This window comes from Miniopterus schreibersii (assembly GCF_964146895.1).
Source record: "Miniopterus schreibersii genome assembly, chromosome: 8".
In the NCBI taxonomy this organism is placed as follows: Eukaryota; Metazoa; Chordata; class Mammalia; order Chiroptera; family Miniopteridae; genus Miniopterus; species Miniopterus schreibersii.
This window is the reverse complement of record NC_138109.1, coordinates 15,391,870-15,411,616: the sequence shown is the minus strand read 5'-3', so window position 1 is coordinate 15,411,616 and position 19,747 is coordinate 15,391,870. Positions and strand designations below refer to the sequence as shown.

Here is a 19,747-nt window from a genome sequence, read left to right as displayed (position 1 = left end):
TTCTTCTTAGTTAGGATCTTGAGCAGGGTACATCATCTCTGAGAGCCTCCGTTTATGAAAAGATGACAATGTTATTTCCTTACAGGTTTGTTATGAAAATTGAATGAAGTTTGTAAAGCATCTAGCATTGCTATTAATGAGGGTTATAAAGCGGACCTTAATCTTGACTCTCTAGCAGTAAATGATCATGTGACTGATCAAATACCTACTATGTCACTTCTGGATGAAACTCAGAGGCCTTGGCTATTTTTCGGCCAACTTAATCAGCTCCTTTTCTTAGGGGAGATGAAACTAGTTTCAAGATATTTCTGACAACTCCAGAAAGTAAGATACTTCTTGAATGAAAGAGCTAATTCTGAGGCAAGTTAATGAGGTGTAATATGCAAATAAAATTTCTATAATTGTTTCAACTATGTTTTTAAATGAGATCTAGCATCTGTGTGAAGAAGGCTCCACCACCCTGGTTTGTAACTGAGCAACAATCTGGCTGTTATTTTCTACACATGCAGAGTAGTTCCTATCTTGGGAGCAGTGCAGATGTTTAAAAGTCAGCCAACCAGTATGCCTATTTGTTTCTTGATTGTTTCCTATAAAGGACAGTGAGCTAAAAATAGATTTAAAAAATCATACATTTGAATTTGGAATGCATGATACTTTTATGGGTAGTGGACTCCTCTTTCTAGTTATCAGGCTAGTGTCCTCAAATGGGCAAGGCAGTAGCCGTGGTTCTGGGTAGAAGTCTTTTTTTTAATTTATTTGCAAGTGCTTATCGAATATCTGTCAGCCCATCAGTCAGAGTATGTCAAGCACTAGGAATTTAAAGAAAAATAGGAGATTGGTGCCATAGGATATGCGGTTCAGCATTCCCAGTAGCAGAGTAACTACTCAGTGACACTGAATTTCCGGCCATCTTGGCATTTACACCTTCTCACAGAAGTTGTGTGGTTTCTGAGCATTATGGAGGCCTGTGGGGTTGAGCATAGGCAGCCCATGCCTCAGGAGAATGAAACCCCACCCTTTCTCTACCCTGCGTAAGTGGGAGGCATTTGCACTTCAGATGTTTGTGGTCACCTGGGACGCATATAGTGTTCTGGTAGCACATGTTGAGACAGCATGAACCAAGTTCCTGTATGACCCAAGTTCTTAGAAACTACCCCCCGTGTCACAGCCACGCAATGAGTCCAGCCTGCTCTCCAGAGAGTCTCTCTAGATATACAGGTGGGAAGTTAGGCTCCTTGAGAAATGGTAGTACTTTATCGGGCTTAACTAAAGAAAGTCCAATAAGAATTAGTGTCTGATGTGAATTGTGTTTAAAAATGTAGCTGAGAGAAATTCAAAAGTCATTGATAAATATTTTTGAGCATACATCCCCCATTTATATTCATTTATTTAGCAGTTATTTACATTTGCTACTGTATTAGTATGCTATATATTACAGAACATTCAAGAATATAAATGAAAAGGGATATTAAAAATATGAGGTGATGTACTAATAACTTTTATATATCCCAGCGGATCATCTTGTGTACTCCCAGGTGTGGGTGCTCACTTTGGAGACCACTGCTCAGAGGGAATCCTTATCCCCATTGGAACACCCTCCCCACCGTCCAGTGGCTTATTCCAGAGGTAAAGAAGACAAAAGTGCCCTGAAGGTGGGGTATGCCTTTGGTCCATTCTGTGCTAACCCTCATGGCTCTGATCAGACATGCACAGTTATAGTTGTGAAACGTGTTTTCCTTTAAAGCCCAGTTTTCCCTTTTGTGAAATTTCTCCCTTTCTCATTTGTCCACTTAGAAATCCTCTTTTGTAGGAACTCGCAGCCCTCTTCTCTGCCCCACCCCTTTTTGTGATCTTGCTCAATTTGTTGCCAAGATTAAATGCAAACTGAAAACTATTGGCATTTTGCATGTGGGCTTGACCCCTAGCAGCTGTGCCAGGGAGGAACTTTGTGTCTCACTTTGTTAATTATTGCTTGTCCAAGGATATTCTTCCTCAGGGTCCTCCTGTGCAGTTTAGATTGTCTTTCTGGAGGAGGGCATGAGAACTGGCGGGGGAGATGAGGATGGGGTGCTAGATTCTTCACCTGGAAGACTCCGTGCCAAGGGTGTGAGAGCCAGGAGGCCTGGGAAGAGCAGTGGGTCCAGACAACTCAGAGGGATATTGGCAGGCAAAAGAATGACAAGCTTAGGTGTAGTGCCTAGAATCCAGGGGTTGGAAATTTGGCCCTCTTTTGGCTCTCACCTCAACTGGAGACTCATCATCTTTTTGTCTTCCTGCTGTCCTCTGCTGACCATGGTGGTTAATTCCAGGAAACCAAAGTCCCACCACTTCAGGAAATGAGACCTGTGGAAGCTGAGTTAAAACAGATGATTCCATGACTAGGAGACAATCTGGACATGTGAAAAGAGTATAGGTTTGACCTTGGTCAGTAATGATACATGTTTATCAACTGTTTATTATGTACCAGGTACTGTGTTAAATGCTTTACAGAGGTTATCTGATTTGATTCTTAAAACAATCTTGTGAAGTAGGTAACTCAGTTTCATTTTACATGTGAAGAAACTAAATCTTAGGTTAAAATAACTTTGCTCATAGTCATAGCTGATAGGTGGTGACCTGTGATCCTCACTCAGCTTCATGACTAGTCTGCCTTCTGAAACACTTGATCACTCAAGCTTGTTTCCTGATCTTTAAAATCAGGCAGTTGTTTACCTCAGAAAGTTGAAGATTTCAATAGGTTTGTAAAGGGTCTGGCACACAGAGTAAGTGATGTCTTGTCATTTTTCCAGAAGCTCAGGTGTAATTTTTATTTTATGGTTCTTGAGTGAAGTAATCTTGGGTAGTCACCTACAGCTGTTGTGTGCTAGGTGCTGCAGAGATGAGGAAGACAGTCCTGGTCTCTCAGGAGCTTAGAGCCTTGGCAGGGGAGAGGGAGGAAGAATGGAGTGGGAAGACGGTAAGGGGGTGGCAAACACAAAATGCTCTCAGTTCAGTGTGGTCAGGATTGAGTCCCCCTTTACCAAGAGGCAGGAGTCACTATGCTGCCATCACCAAAATTGGTGGTTTTGATGTCCTTTCTTACCAACCAGTGGGACAACTGCTGTTGGGGGTGAAGGACTGAGTAGAAACCAGTTGGCTCTTCTGGATACCAACGCTCTGAGTCAGGACTTCAAGTGTAGGGGCTGGCCCAAACAAGCCTGACCTCAGTGAACCTGAAGGTAGCTGTGCAGTGTCCATCCCATTGCCAATCAGTCCCACAAAGCCGCGTCCCTGTCCGCAGTCTGATTTCCGTGAGACTGTCCAAGGTCTTCTAAAGGCTTGTAGCAATTGGCTGGGATCCTGGATTCCCTGAGAAGCAGCAGTTAGGAAGCATGGTTCCTCCAGCATCTAGAGGGTTTTCTGAAAGTGCTCAACTACTTCTTCGTAATCATGTTCATCTGCAAAGGAGTCCAAGTCAATGAGGATCTTTGGCCTGAAAGCAGGTCCCTTCCCCGACTTTACCACTTTAGGGCACACTTCCTTGCCTGGACAGGGAAGGGGCTGGTCTAAGTGCTCTAAGATTCTTCTAGCCCAGAAACTATCATTTCCTCTGACTGAACACTGCAAACATTCCCCTTGCCTTGGGGAGGGAGGGAAGTGTGTTGAGAGAGGATCTCATTTCCCTTGCCAGGGCTCCGAGGATCCTGGGAGAGGAACAGCAGGGACCCTTCAGCCTAAGCCCACCCTATAAAGGCCTGACCATCCAGCTGGGACTGCAGAAGGGTCTGCGCATTGGCAGGGCCCTGCTGAATGTTTGGCCAGCACCATCAGAGGCAAAAGCGGCATCAGAGGAGCAGAGGAGGAAGGGTAGAAGCAAAGACATAGGTGAACAGCTGACAGGACTGACCTGGATCCAGTGTGTTGGGCTTAGTGGGCTTGAGGCCTTTCATTTTGGCAGAAATCTTGCTGTAGGTATTTGATCTCTCCTCTGTGACGGCGGGCAGGGTATTCGACTTGAGTTTGGGCAGCAGAGGGGGTTGCTGCAGTTCTGAGACTTGAGAAGACTTATGGGGGAGAAAAAGCAAAAGTCATCAGGGTCCCAAGAATTAGTGCAGCGGAATCCATGAACTGTCATTTCCTTCAAATGTCACTTCCTCTGTTCCCTTCTCTACTTCCTTTTCAGGGTAGGGCTTCTCGGGACCCCAGGGGTTTTTGCTATAAGCACATGAAATGTTCTTTGACAGGGGAAAGAAGGGCCAGGGTGAGAGGTGATATGGTTGGAGGCTAGAGACAATATCCATATAGGAGTTTGGAAAATGTCCTTCACAGCTGAGGCGAGGGGTGGGGGTGGTCACAGCCTCAGGACAGAGTGCCAGGGCAGAGAGAAGCACCAGAAGGAAGAGGACTTTTATTGAACTACCTTGTGCCAGGTGCTACATGCATATCTGCTCATTTAATCAGGTGACCCTCTGAGTAGTCAGTTCAGTCCCCAATTTTGGGCCAAGGCTCGGGCCCAGGCCATGTCTGTCACCTCTAAAGCCAGTGCTCTTTCCACCACACTGTGCTGTGGAGAGCAAACAGTATAGCTCCATGACGAGCAGCAAAGAATACTAGTACCCAGAGAGGAAAAGCTGCTAGATCAAGGACAACAAGCAGGAACTAGGCCCAAAGTCACTTCCATCAGGAACCAAGGTGGGACTGAGGTGTCTGAATTCTTTGTACCATATTTCCAGCACTGTTAGAAGGCCTTTATTTCAGATGTCTCAGTCCATTCTTTGTCCTCAGAAAACAACTGCCCCTCTTTAGATATGACCCCCTTTGGGGCTGAGACCCAGAATCCACCTTTTGAACTTCCACTGTGGTCCCACTAACTACCCACACAGTACAAACTACGAGTAGAGCATGGTGGTTAGCTGCTCAAGCTGTGTGGTCAGGCCCTACTTCAAACTGCAGCTCGCCACTTGCTAGCCATGTGATCTCAGGTAAACTACCTCCCGGCACTCTTGTTTTCTCCGGGGTACAAAGAGAGGATATCAGTGCCCACCTTGGGGACAACACGAGAGCTAGGTGGGGCAATGTATACAAGGTGCCTGCCACAGAGTAAGCACCCTGCAGGTGCAGCTAATGAAACAGCACTGTGAGTGATGTTATCTCCGGCTCACTGGTGAGGAAACATGCTCAGAATCCAGGCCACAGTGAGGAAACTGGGACTACAGCTGAGTCTTTCTGTCTCTGCCTGGTTCTTTCCCCCTTACTGTGATTCCGTTTCATTCAGTTCAGCACTCCCTGGCACCTTCTCTGCCCACTTTGGAGCGGGTGAGATCCCTGCCCCCACAGAACCCTCATTCTAGCCAGAGAGATTCGTGTACATCTAACCGAAAACTATATGCCCCACCCCCAAGCTATGTCCAACATGCAGTGTGAGTACACGAGAGGGAGGACTCAGTGCCTAGGAGGAAATCTAAGCTGAGCCTTTCCCGTGAGCCTGAAAAAAAGAACATGCCTGGCTAAAGGGTTGGTGTGTGTAAAGTGCTGAGGCAGGAGTCCTGGCATAGTGAGGGAGCGTCAGGAGCTTCTCTGGCTGGAGTGTGGACTTCAGAGTGGGTGGGGGAAGATGGGCCTCGGAAAGTGAGACAGGTCAGCTTAGAAAGGACCCTGGAATCTATGTTAAGGGGTCTGCATTATCCCTTGGCAATGGGGAGCCACTGGAGGTTTCAGAAAATGGGGCCAAAACCCATCAGTGACCTGGCAAGGATTTGGAAAGCCATTCTGACAGCAGTGGTAGGGGTTGCAGAGGCTGCTGAAACAGTTTAGGTGAAAAATGAAGTTTGAACTACAGAGTGACATCAGGGGTGGCAAAGAGGTAAAGCACAATGACCTTGGAATCAGAATGCTTACGCTCCAGCTCAGGCCTCCTGTTTGTTAACTGGCTTCAAGTGAATCTCAGAGTCTCTGAGTCCTCATTTTCTCAGCCATAAAACACAGATAATCACACCAACACCAGGATCGTCAGGGTGAAATAAGAGTAACAAGTGCAGAGTATGCAAGTTTATGAAGTGCACATTCTAGACGATTGTAAGAAAGATGTGATGCCAGACGAAGTGGCCAGATTGCAGTGAGCCTAACAGAGGAACCCATCCCTGCCAACTTTGGTTATACTGGTACCTTGACACTTCTCTCCTTGCTGTTCTGTTTCTCCTGCCCGCTGAGGCCCGGACGCTTCGGGGGCCTGGGTGGGGGGCATTCGCCTTTGCAGGTCGATAACTTCCGAAGGTGATAATAGAAGGCATCTGTCAGCTCCTCCACTGTGGCTATGGGGAGAGACCCAGCTGGCCGGCCTGGGTGCTCCTCAGCCTTCACAACAACCAGGTCTAGCCACCGGGGCGGAATCTCGAAGTACATCCCAGGCTCAGAGTCCAGGCCGACCACCAAGAAGGGTTCCATGATCTTCTCCTCCAGCCGCAGGCCCGGGAAGGAGGACAGAGGGTCAGCAGGGTGGCTGGTGTCCTTGGTGACCACCTTGACCTCACAGGGTAGTGAGAACTGGGCAGTCAGGTCTTCCAGGCTATATCGCCGGCCATCACTCACCTCCTCCACGAAGCCGCTGGAGAAGTAGAGGGGCAGCACAATCTCTTCTTGGTCCTCTGCCTTCTCTTCACACTCTTCCTCCCCAGCCTGGTCACTGAGCCGAAGACACACCAAGATGTCTACGTCCCCGCCGTAAGCCCCGTGGACCTGACCAGGCCCCACCACCTCCAGCCTGTCCCCCATAGCCAGGGAAGTGAACCCAGGAATCTCCAGCTCATCACCCTCACAGTCCTTCATGGCCACCACCCGGAGTGGCTGGCCTGGCTGGACAGCACTCAGGAGGTCATAGGGCGTGGAGAACTCTCTTGGCCGTCGCCGCAGTTTACCCTTGTAGGCCCCAGAGACCATGAAGTGTCTGGGCATCTTCAGGCCCTTGGACGAGGCCAGGACCCGCCAGGGTGGCAGAGCCAGGCCATAGATGCAGAGCCTCTGGCCTTGCCGCAAAGAGCCCACCCACGGGCTGAGGAAGATCGGGGGACCCGCTGGAACCTCCAGGATCTCCGTGGTCAGGGGGAAGGGGCCTCCCCTGGCTAGGATCTCACTCAGCAGCAGCGGCTGGATGAAGTGGATGTGTTCAGAGGAGGCGGTGACATCCTCCACGTCGACCTCCAGGGTAGAAGGAATGTTGACGATGGTCCTGCGCACTGTGGAGGGGAGAGGTCATCTCAAGGGCAGGGCCACACACCACGTGCCACCTCAGCAGTACACTCTCCACCCTCAGCAAAGAGATCTGGGCCGGCTGACCTCTTTCCTGTTCTTGTCTTTTCTTTCTAACCAGCATTTTCCTGCAATACCAGATTCCTTGGCTACTCTTGCCTTCAACTTCTTTTTTTTTCTAAGTTACTTTAGAAATTATTAAACATTTATAAAAGTAGAGACTAGCATAGTGACCCCATGTAGCCAGCTTCAACACTGAACTCAAAGCTCATCTTTAATTTCTACTCCCATCTATCGATTCCTCCTCCGCTGAATTATTTTGAATCAGAACAATTACATCACGCCATCTGTGACTACTTCAGTGCATACCTCTAAAAGAAGGGATGGTTAAAAACTTTAAAAACAGCCACAATGCCATTACCACATTGAAATAATAATGATTAGTTGATAATTCCTTAATATTGGATATCCAATTGGTTAAACCACTTTTTAAATGTTAATTGAATTTTGAATGTAATTCTGTAAGCTGCCTTTCCAAGTCCTGGATTTAAATAAAGAGATAAAACCAAATCAGGAAAAGCACTGACTAAATGACCTTGGGCAACTTGTTTCCTCTCTGGATTAGTACCTGGTACATAAACTCAAAGAGTGACTATGATTATGAGGCAAACTGGCCCACCCACTGGGTTGTCTGATCCATGTCACATGGAAGACAGAGCAAGCATATCCTCTACATTTTGCAGATAACACTGAGGCTCAGGGGCAGTGATGACTTCCCTCAGTCACACTGATGGGATTTTTGCTTTGTGCCAAATGAGCTAATAATGGGTTGAAGCTGGGAGATGGGCACATGGGGGGGTTCATTATACTGTTTTGTTGTTTTCTTCAAAATACTTTATGGGTTACCTGAGCTGCCTCATCCAGCACAGCCTGCCAAGCCCCCCGACCATTAAAACCCCTCACTCCCCAGATATAGCCTCTTACTGCCCAGGGCTCCCAAGGAAGGAGCTAACTTCAGTTCCTGAGGAGGAAATGTTCAAGATGAGCCTGAAATATATGTTACCAGAAAGCAAGAAAATCTATTCAAGATCACCAAGGTATGTCAAAAGGATTTAGGAGCCAATGTGAAAAGGCTCCCACTGGCCAAAGCTGAGATAATTTGAGCTTCAATAAGAATAATAATTTCAGCCCGGCTGGGCGTGGCTCAGCAGTTGAGCATCGACCTAGGATCCAGGAGATTGGGGTTCGATTCCCAGTCAGGGCACATGCCTGGGTTGTGGGCTGCAGCCGATCAATGACTGTATCATCATTGATGTTTCTCTCTCTCCCTCTCCCTTCCTCTCTCTGAAATCAATAAAGATATATTTTTAAAAAATAATAATTTCAGTGGATTTGGAACATTGAAAACCTTTCATCTGTGAGTTCATAATGATAAAAAAGAAACACCTAAATAATCACCCATTGAAGGATGCCAAGGAGCCAACTCATTATTTTAAAAACTAGTAAAAAAAAAAAAAAAAAAAAGGTTAATTCTTAGTGAAGGCTGGTGGCAGGGTTGGTGAAACAGGTAGAACCTGGCCAGGTCTGGCCAGTTGGAGGCCGAGCCTGAGCTGAGGTGAAGAATGGTGCTTCTGGTCAAGATAGTGGCCTAGGGCCCTGGCCGGGGAGCTCAGTTGGTTAGAGCGTCGTCCCCATACGCCAAGGTTGCGGGTTCAATGCCATCAGGGCATATACAAGGATCAACCAATGAATGCATAAATAAGTAGAACAACAAATTGATACTTCTCTCTCCCCTCTCTCTCTCTCTAAAAGTCAATTAAAAAAAAACCAAAAAACTGGTGTAGCTACATTCGGTACTGGAATCCTCCCACAACCACATCAAAATTACAACTAAACTACAGAACCTCCATCATTCAGAACCACCTAAAAATCTGAGCAGAAGTCCTACAGCTAAGAATATAAAGCAGCAGCCACAGTGAGAATGTGACCTTGTGCCTGAATGTCTGGACAGTGTGCAGGAAAACGGAGAGCTATTTTATTTGGAACTGAGCGAGGAGGAAGAAGAAAGCCTCCTCCCTGAGACACCCGTTGTGAACCATGCCAGGTTCAGTGAAAATAGGATGACTACTGAAGAGCATGATTACAAAGAAGGAAAGAGCATGTACCCAAACTCAAGTGGTTTACTTAAAAGAAAGTTTTTAATTGATTTCAGAGAGAGGAAGAGAGAGAAATACCAATGTTGAGCCTGGCCAGAGTGGCTCAGCGGTTGAGCATCGACCGAGGATCCAAGAGACTGAGGTTCGATTCCCAGTCAGGGCACATGCCTGGGTTGCGGTCCCCAGCAGGGGGCATACAGAAAGCATCTGATCAGTGACCCTCTCTCATCATTGATGTTTCTTTCTCTCTCTCCCTCTCCTTTCCTCTCTCTCTCAAATCAATAAAAACAAAAGAAAGAAACACCAGTGATGAGAGAGAATCGTCCACTGGTCACCTCCTGCACACCCCCTACTGGGGATGGAGCCTGCAACCAAGGTACATGCCCTTGGCTGGAATTGAACCCAGGACCCTTCAGTCCATGGGCTGACACTCTAACCACTGAGCAAAACTGGTTAGGGAGGTTTACCAAAATTTTAAAAGTAAACGACTTTTACCCAAGCACTATAATAAAAACAAATAGCAATGACAGTGGGCCAGTATCCATTCTAAAGCATCAGTCCAATCAGAAAACAGGAGTCACTGTCTAACAGAGGTACAAAGACATGAACGTCTAGGTGAACCCAAAAAAACTAATGGTCACCGAAGCCAAAGAGCAGCTCAAGCTTCCAGAAGTGCTGGTTAGTATCATCCATCAGACCAAGTGGAGCTGGAGAAAAACCAGAAAACAGGCCGGTGGGGAGAGGCTTGTGGTCCACGGCCAGGAGGACCTGCCATGAAGAGTGGTCAGATAAGAATTAAAAGTGCTGCTGCTGAACATCAGTTGCTGAGATACGTGACTGATGATGCCTTGTTAGGAAAGTGATCAAGACAGAACCATAGCCAGGGTCGCAACAGATGAAAGACTGCTTGACAATATTTGGGGCCACATAAGGGTAGTGTGCTGCCAGCCATGGTGTTCTTAAACACTTTAGTGTCTTAAAGAGTCACATTTTTTAAAAAAGAGACTTTAAAAAACAGAGAGAGAGAGAGAGACGTATTGGAGTATTTACAAAAGAAATGCTATGATACCTGAGGTTTCCTTTGAAATAATCAGGTGGGGTGGGGAGAGTGGGCCTTGGGAGAGATGAGACAGGATAGTGAGTTGACAATTATGATGTTCGGTAATGGGGTCAGAGGGTGTTTATACTCCTCCCTACTTTTGTATAGGTTTGAATTTTTCCATAATAAAGTAGTTTTTAAAGATTTTTTAAAAACAGGGCAAAGAATCCCAACTTGGCTCTGTCATCTGCCAGCAATCCTGACCAGTGACTCTCTGGGTAACTGCCAGGGAGCCAAACCTCAAACTCTGGCCCCGGGAAAGAGGCCACAGATGCCATTCTTCTACCTCTGCTCAGGCTCGGCCTCCCACTGGACAGGTCCTTCTGCCTCTGTATCACCAACCCTGCTCTGCATGCTGCCACCAGCCCGCCCTGAGAAATAACCTGTAAAACAGCTGAGGGATTCACTCAGTGCCCTGTCACTCTGACAGAAGGGCCTTCTGAACAATCCTGTTCTCCCCGGAGGCAGGAAAACATGTTTCTCCGGAGCAAATGGTCAAGGTTTCACTTGGTAACACTGTGTCTCTTTATCCTAGCTGCTGGTAAACTCACAACCCAACTTTGCCCAATTTTATAAATCCCTTGGACCTCAATCTTAAATTATCCTATTTTCCTGTCTTCTTTTACACCTAACTTCCCACTCTTTGGGAATCTTTATTCTGTTACTTTGTATATACTGTGTAAGCCACCTGGAATCCCTAGACTCCAGGGGGCAGTCTTCCATCAGAGCAGCTCCCCAGGTGCCCTCTTTCCCTTCCCCATCAACCCCCACCCACCTGCCCCAACAACTCACTGTGCATGATGGCTTGGATCTCATACTGAGGCCTCAGGATCAAGGAGCGCCAGGGGAAGACGGGGCAGGTGAGGAGGAGGTCCTTCAGGGCCGGGTCCTTCAGGGTCTGCAGCAGGGTCCGAGGGGCACCAGTCTCCAGTTCCCAGAAGGGCCCCTTCGTGGTCAGGGGCAGGTGCAGAACCACTACCTGGGTCCCCATGCTCAGCACACAGCGGGCAGAGGCGGTCCCCAGGTACATTTCCACAGCCTCAAGCATGAGGGGCTGCGCCTCAGGCACCACCCTGGCCTTTGTTTCAATTCTGTGGGTCGACATGAACCAGATGGGCAGCTCCTTGGAGCTCTGGATTACAGCTGAGACCAGTTCCTCCAGGGTTCCATAGCTCTGGGGGCCAGTGAGGGAACTGAAGAGGCCTGTGGGGCACAGCAGAGGATGTCAGGGTGGCACAGACCTTTATTGGGTCCAGGACCAAATATACCAGGCCCCAGAGTGGCCAAAGAGAACCCAGCCAGATTCCCCCGAAGACAGGTGCCAAGGACAGGCCAGCATCTGGACACCTGGGCTGCCGGGCTGAGAGAGGGGAGGCAGCAAGTGACTACGTGTGAATGGACAGCAAGGGGCCGAGGTGGAGACAGTTCCCCTGACACAGGCAGACACAGGGGGGACTGCTCAGAGACAGAGAACAGAACAGGGATGTGTTCCCCAAAAGACACACTGACAACTGCCACATTTTCCGACCTCTTGACCCCACCTGCCTCTAATTTTGCCAACTTTGCCTCCAGATACCTCACATCCAACACCTATCACCCCATCCTGGGGCAGCACCATTGTCCCTCTCTCCCAAACTAGAAACCTAGGAGCCACTGGCCAAATGAGTTCTGACCCCTCACCCCCCTTAAGTGTCTGCCAATTCTGGCTGCTCTCACCCCTCTGCCCCTCCCCCACCCCATCCTTTCTTCTCTTGCCACCTGACTGGCCTAAACTAACCCCACATCTGGACATCACTTCTGAGATTTTTCCTGCTCAAAACATTCAACATGCTCGGCCGGCGTGGCTCAGTGGTTGAGCATCGACCTATGATCCAGGAGATCACGGTTCAATTCCCAGTCAGGGCACATGGCAGGTTTTCAGGCTCTATCCCCAGTGGGAAGCATGCAGGAGGCAGCCCATCAATGACTCTCTCACCAATGATGTTTCTGTCTCTTTCCCTCTCTCTTCCTCTCTCTGAAATCAATAAAGATATATTTAAAAGAAAAAACAACACTCAACACATATCCAATCCAGGAAACATCATACAGACCCAGACGGAGGGACATCCTGCAAAAGCACTGGTCTGGACTCTTTAAGCACATGGACGTCAGGACAAAGAAAGGCTGAGGAACTCTTCCAGCCTGAAGGAGACTAAAGAAATAGGACAGCTGCCCTAGCTGGTTTGGCTCAGTGGTTATAGTGTCAGCCCTCGGACTGAAGGGTCCTGGGTTCGATGCTGACCAAGGGCACGTACCTCGGTTGCAGGCTTGATCTCTGGTTGGGGCGAGTGCAGGAGGCAACCTATCGATGTGTCTCTCTTACATCGATGTTTCTCTCTCTCTCTCTCTCTCTCTCTCTCTCTCTCCCCCCACCCCCTTCCACTCTCTCTGAAAAGCAATGGAAAAAATATCCTTGGGTAATGATTAAGAGACAAAAGAAAGAAATAGGACAGCTGTTTGTGATGTGTGACCTGGGACTGGATTCTGGATCAAGGGAAAAAACTGCTACAAGGGACATTATTAGGGCAGCTGGTGAAATATGAATACAGACTGTGGATTAGGCACTAGTATTATATCAATATTAAATTTCCCAAATTTGATAATTAAACTATAGTTTTGTGAGCAAATCTCCTTGTTTTTAGGAGACACACCTAAATATTAGGAGTAAGTATTACACCTAAATATTAGGTCTCACGTCTACAATTTACTCTCAAATGGTTCAGGAAAAATTTATACATATACAGTAACATATGTTCACATATCTGTATCTGTGTGTACGAAGAGAGAAAGGGAAAGAGAGAAAGCACATGTAACAAATGTTTAACAATCAGTGAATCCGGATAAGGGTGTAGAGTAGTTCCAGCAAGTCTTCCGTAAATTTGAAATTATTTCAAAATCAAAACAAAATCCTCAAAATATAAAATAACAAATCACTTCTATATTTAAAACCCTCATGGGCTTTCAAACCCTCAATGCCTTCAAAATAAAGACCAAAATGTGTCTGCGCCCCACACAAGCCCCCTTCGGTCTGACTCCAGCCACCTCCCACCTCAGCTGGAGCCCACACCCTCGCTCATCCTGTTTGGGTGATCACAGTGACTCATACTAAGAACCAGCATTCGGGGGGCACATGCTCTGTGCCTGCTCTGTTCTACATGCCTCGTGCATGGCAACTCATTTCATCCTCACATCAAGCCTGAGTGCCCCCATCACAGAAGAGGAAGCTGAGGCCCAGAGAGGAACTGGCCAAGGCCACAGATAGTGGTTGCAGAGCAGGATTCCCACCCAGGCTGTTGGCTTTAGCGTCGGGCCCAGAGTCTACCGCACTATATGCCTCCTGAGTTAACTGAGCTACATGGGGTTTCTGGAGCCCCAAATGTGCACATGATACTCCCTCTAGGGATTCTTCCTCCAGCCCAGGTACCACCTCCTTCAGGAAGCCCACCCAGACCACTGAGGCAGGCCACTCCCGCCAGAGCCCACTCTAAACCTGCACCTACTTCTACTGTTGCCCTTCCTCTCATTGCCATCGTGGGAGCTCCCCACCAGAGAGGGCGGCCCCTGGTTCATCCCACACCCCAGCCCCCAGCGCAGAGCCTGCCACACAGAGGGTGGGAATAAATGTTTAGTAAGTGAATGAGGGAACACAGAGGCATGTGGACAAAGACCTGGAACAGCCCTGCCGGGCGTGGCTCAGCGGTTGAGCATCAACCTAGGATCCAGGAGATCGAGGTCTGATTCCCAGTCAGGGCACAAGCCCGGGTTGTGGGCTCGATCTCCAGTCGGGGGTGTGCAAGAGGCAGCTGATCAATGATGACTCATCATTGATGCTTCAAATCTCTCTCCCCCTCTCCCTTCCTCTCTCTGAAATCAATAAATATATTAAAAAAAAAAAAAAAAAAAAGACCTGGAACAAAGAAAATCCCAACCAAGAGGTGATCAGATCGATGGACAGGGAGAGGGTGCAGCCACGCCAGGCTCCGGGCACGGTCAAACCACCATGAGGACATCCTGAGCCTTGAGGCTGGGTGGACGTGAGGCGCACATGCTAACCCAGAGGAGTGGGAGTGCATGCTGGAGTGGGCAAGCCCATGAGTGTCCACGGGTGTTCCTGGAGGGTGCCAAGGCACTCGGGGAGGCAAGTGCCAACCTTACCCTTGAAGTTGGGGTCCAGCTCCATGGTCTGGCCTGTGCCTGGGTTCTCACAGACAACCTTCTGGAGGCGAAGCTGGGTTACCTTGATCAGGTCCCCTGTGGAAAGGCAGCACTCATTCCCAGAGATCTCATAGATGGAACCTGTGGAGACACAGACTCAGTTTCCCCATTCAGCAAGGGCCAAGCACTGTGAGGCCTGTCCTCCCACAGCCGTGCTCTGCCACACCTTTGCGCACGTGTTCCTGCTGCCTGGAATGCCTCCCCTTCCCTACTTAATGGCCACTAGCTCAGCTGTCCTTAGGTGGCATATATGCCACCTTCACCTTCTAGCGCTGGACATATCCCCCTGTGGTACATTCTCTGGCCTTCTTCACATCCCCGTGCCTCCTAAACTGAGCTCTCAGAGCAGGGCTGACCCATCTTAGTGCCACAGCAGCGGGCACAGCCGTGGCCTCTCAGTGTGTGTTCAAGTCGTGAATTAGTAAATCACCCCAGTGACTCCCATTCCCTTACTGCAGTTATTTATTCAGGCCCAGAGAGGGTCAGGGGCAAGACAATGTCACACAGACCCTAGCACCCACCCTGGTGCTTTCTTCTTCAGATGAATTGTTTTTAAAAGAAGCACAGGAGAGAACACAGGACCATGGACGGGGGAGCCCCGTAGGCAGGGTTCTGGGCCCTTAAAGCAGTGTCCGGAATATAGAAGGTGCTCAGCAGAGATCTCTATCGCACACGGAGTGCACAGGCTCTGCATCTTGCTGACGACCGACAGCAAAGTACAGCTGGTGACGCTTGAAGCCACCGGACAACCCCACCCCACCCCGCCCATTGCAGCCCCAGCAGGGCCCTTCACAACAGCCCTGAGAAACTGGGTAACACCTCTTCCCTTATCCCCAGGAAAATGCACACAAGCTCATAAAACACAGTCCATCTACAGTTTGGGGGGGGGGGCCTCGAGCAGGGGCCTGGGCTGGTGTGAACACCAGGCTGAGGTGACGAACAGCACTGTGGTGAGCACTGCAAATGCATTTAAGACTCACGACTGCCCTCTGAGGACAGAAGGCTCTCTTTACTAAATGATGAAACTGAGCCTCGGCAAGGCTGCATGGGGGGCCCAAGATTATAGGTAACAAGATGCCTCATTGGGACCTGAGTCCAGGATGTTTTCTTCCAAAGCTGCAACTCTTAACCGCTTCCAAGTGTCTGGACCAGCCACCGCCTGGTCAGTATCACCATCTGTCCTCCACACTCACCCCACCTCCATACTCGCACCTATCTGGTTCTCTTACCCTAACTTCTGTCACTTCCCACTACCCGGCTCAGGCAGAATGAAGAAACTCAGGTATTATGACACACAGCGAGCAGGCGATGTCCAGAAGAGAGCAAACAGAGCCAGGCGCCTGCAGGAAGCCCCCAGAGGTAGAATCGGGATTTGAACCCAGATCCGCCAGATTCCCAAGTGGACCTGACCACACCCACTGTGTGGTTGCCTGGCCTGTCCCTTGTGTGGCCTTCTGTATGTCTCGCCTTTGGTCTAGGACCCACTTGGGGCCTCAGAACACTTTACTGGAAGCCGCTGTGGCAGACTGAAGGGACAGAGAGAGGGGACAGAGAGGGGACAGGACAGCCAGGGCACCCATGCATTAATTCATTCTCTAAGGAAGGAGCCTCAGCGCCACCATCATCTTGGTTCCCTCTCTCCGCTCCCTCTTCCTTCCCCATTCTGCCTCCCAGGGCTCCTCCTTCACCCGCAGCACCCTGGGGTTCCCCTCTGCCAAGCAGCCAGCTTTCTTCTGGTTTCGGTCAATCCGTGGCCTCCTGCCCTCGCAGGTGGCAACTAGTGACGGCCCCCGCCGCGTCCTGCCCGCAGCGAACGAGGCGCGCTGCGGCCGGTGAGCAGAGCGCCAGGAAGGCTCCCAGGACCAGGGGACATGTGGGCTGAGAGCTGGAGGGCCGCGGGCATCAGGCACTGCCTGTTAGTGCCAAGCAGGGGACGAAGGTGGGGTGGCGCGCCCTAAGGACGGTGGTGTGATAGCCGGCAGTCAAGGGGAGAGGGAGGCTACCCGGCACTTAAATCACGCAACAGGGGCGGGAGCGGGGTGGAGGGGGCCAATGGGGGGGAATGGAGGGGGAAGGATATCTGTAATGCTTTCAACAATAAAGATAACTTAAAAAATAATAAATTTTTAAAAGCCACAAAACACCAAAGAAGCAACAGCTGTGAGTCACGAGCACCCAAACGCCGCGGCCCCCGCCCACCGCGACCTCAATCAGCGCGCGCAGCGGTTCCACCCGGGTCCGGCTCGGTTGCACCCCCGCGTGCCCGAGCTCACTGCCGCCGGGGTGCGTGTGGCCCACAGGCGCGCGGCCCGGGCAGCGGCAGCGTCGGGGCGGGGGCGGGAGCGGGGCGCACCCTCGCGGGTCTCCGACGCCCCGGCAGCGCCTCTGCCCGCACGCCCGGGGGAAGCGGCCGCCGCGCGTTCACTCACCCTGGAAGTAGACGCCGGAGCAGACCCGCAGCACCCGCGGGAGGGAGGCGGGGTCCAGGGCGCAAACGAAGTCCTGCAGCGACACGGGCTCCATGGTCCGCGAGGCTCGCCGGACTCGCGCCGAGTGGCCGGGCGCCCGCCCTCCCGCAGGAGCCCCCGCCGCGCCCCGCCCCGCCCCGCCCCGCGCGGGGTGGAGCCGCTCCGCAGGGGCCGGACGCGCAGCTCTTGGGTAAGCCATTTCCCTCTTCCAGCCTCAGTTTTCGCATCTCCAGAATGGGGTTGCAATACCCACCTGTCACACCGGTGGCACTGTTTAGAAGGTCAACGTCAGGAAGGTTCCGAGTGAATAAAGCAGGTGTCTCCCCCCCCCCCCCCCCCCCCCCGTCTTCAGTCGTCAGCGACGGACTCCACGGGGGACGAGCGACAGCGACGAAGGTGAAGCCCCAGAGGCCCCCTGCACCCCCGTGGCCGCCCAGGGAAACAGGGACACGCGGCCCGCCCGGTGTGGCCTGGGCCTCAGGAGAGACGCAGCCCTGTCCTTCGGACCTGAGGAGGAAGATAGGTGTCAGGTCTCCTGAATCCCTCTCCAGGACACTCCATGGTCCTCTGCTGACGGGACTCGTGACCTTTCCAGGACGCTCATAGCTTCTGGACAGTTCTAGTTAAAAAGTCTTCCTTGGGCTAAAGAGAAATCTGCTTAGGAGAGAGTCCAGCCTCTTCTCCCCACCCCGGGAGAGGAGAGAGAGTGCTTCCAGTTCCCTGTCCCTCTGGAGTCAGAGCCACGGAGTTCAGATCCCAGCCCCTCATCCTTCTTGTTATATAACTTGAGGCAAATCACTTTGATTTTCTGAGTTTTCGTTTCCCCATGTGTAAAATTGGGGAAGTAATCTTATCTTATCCAGCTGGTTGTGAGAATTAAATGAGATGATATAGGTATTATGCAAAATGCTTTATTTCATTCTTTGTCACTATACAAGTAATAGGTGACTTCTGATCAGAAATAGTGTAATAATGAAAGTTTAAATGGAATAAACCCTAATTAAAGATATTTGATGAATTAAAAGCAGACAGGCATTCTTTTCCCACTGCCCAAATATATTTACTGCTAAAGTTTTGCTTTTTCTTTCCACTCTATTCTACCTGTGTATGTGTGTTTGTGTTTATCAGAAAGCTGCAAAAATAGTAGAGATTTCCCATCTATCCCTTAGCTAATTTCATTTTATTTTTAAATATGTCTTTATTGATTTCAGAGAAAAGAAGGGAGAGGGAGAGAAAGAGAGAGAAACATCAATGATGAGAGTCATTGATGGGCGGCCTCCTGCACACCCTGCACTGGGGTTGGAGCCCGAAAGCGGGCATGGGCCCTCACTGGGAATCGAACCGCCGTCTCCTGAATCATAGGTCGCTGCTCAACCGCTGAGCCTTAGCTAATTTTAAATTCCCCCATGCTACCATCTCACATTACTGTAAGACATTTGTCAAAACTAAGAAACCAACATTGTTAAATTACTGTTACCTAAACTGTAGACTTTACTTGAATTTTATCTGCATTTGGCTTTTTTCCCTGTTCCAGAATCCCACCCAGGATCCCCTATTGTATTTAGTCATCATGTGTGTCCCGTCCATTAACACTTTCTCAACCTTTCCTTGTTCTTCTCATGACCTTGACAGTCCTCAGTCCTGAGGAGCACTGGTCAGGTATTTTGCCGAATGTCCCTTAATTTTTTTTCTTCTGATATTTTCCTCATGACCAGCCAGGGGTTATGGATTGTAGGGGCAGGTACCACCAGATGAGGTGCCCCTCTCATCACATCCTCTCACGGGGCACATGGCATACCACATGACTTCTCACTGTGATATTAACCATGATCGCTTGGTTAAGATAGAGTTTCCAGGTTTTTCCACTGTGAAGTTGCTATTGTCCCCCTCTCTATACCTGTGGTTTGGAAACAAGTCATTAAGCGCAGTCCACCATCAGGGGGAGCTAAGCCGCACCTCCTGGAGGGGAAAGCATCCAAATAAATTACCTGGAATTCCTTTGTGAGAAAGATTTTATGCCAGCATGAGAGGGAGGGAAAGGGAGAGAGAGAAGAGAAAGATGGATTTGTTGTTCCACTTATTTATGTGTCATTGGTTGCTTCTTGTATGTGCCCTGACTGGGGATCAAACCCGCAACATTGGTGCATCGGGACAGTGCTCTAACCAACTGAGCTATATGGCCAGGGTGGACTCATGTGTGCTAATTTTATACTTTGACTGGGACTCTAATCCTATGCTATTTAATTTGTTGTTCAAATTTTTCCAGCTTTGGGAGTTCCTTCAGGCTGGCCCCTGGGTCCCTTTGCCATGCCCCCTTCATTCTGTTCCCTGAGCACTTCCTTAGTGTGCTACACGATGCTCCAGGCTCAGCTTGTCTTTTTCCTACCCCATCCCTGCAATCAGCCATTTCTCCCAGAAGCCCTGGTTCTTTTTATTGGAGAATGCTGTTTAGGAACCACGATCTGGTCACTGAGAGTGCTCCTTCCCACTGGGTAGCCTATTATTTTTGTTTGTCTTTTTCTTCTCTTGCATCTTGCATAAACATT

General features: G+C 49.7%; 1 protein-coding gene across 2 annotated transcripts; it reads right to left on the bottom strand.

The window, feature by feature from the left end:
- Positions 1 to 1,450: 1,450 nt before the first annotated feature.
- THEMIS2 (thymocyte selection associated family member 2) lies at positions 1,451 to 17,324 on the bottom strand (the record flags this gene model as incomplete). 2 transcript variants are annotated; one of them, XM_081143705.1, is made up of 6 exons in its annotated part: positions 1,451 to 3,437; positions 3,887 to 4,043; positions 6,145 to 7,211; positions 11,272 to 11,682; positions 14,674 to 14,814; positions 17,163 to 17,324. In XM_081143705.1, the coding sequence occupies 6 exons, from the start codon at positions 17,254 to 17,256 to the stop codon at positions 3,388 to 3,390; spliced, it is 1,920 nt and encodes a 639-aa protein (XP_080999831.1). In that variant the 3' UTR covers positions 1,451 to 3,387. The 2 variants fall into 2 exon arrangements, with proteins under 2 accessions (XP_080999831.1, XP_080999832.1); XM_081143706.1 differs by lacking the exon at positions 3,887 to 4,043 and having other exon boundaries at positions 17,163 to 17,256.
- Positions 17,325 to 19,747: the final 2,423 nt, after the last annotated feature.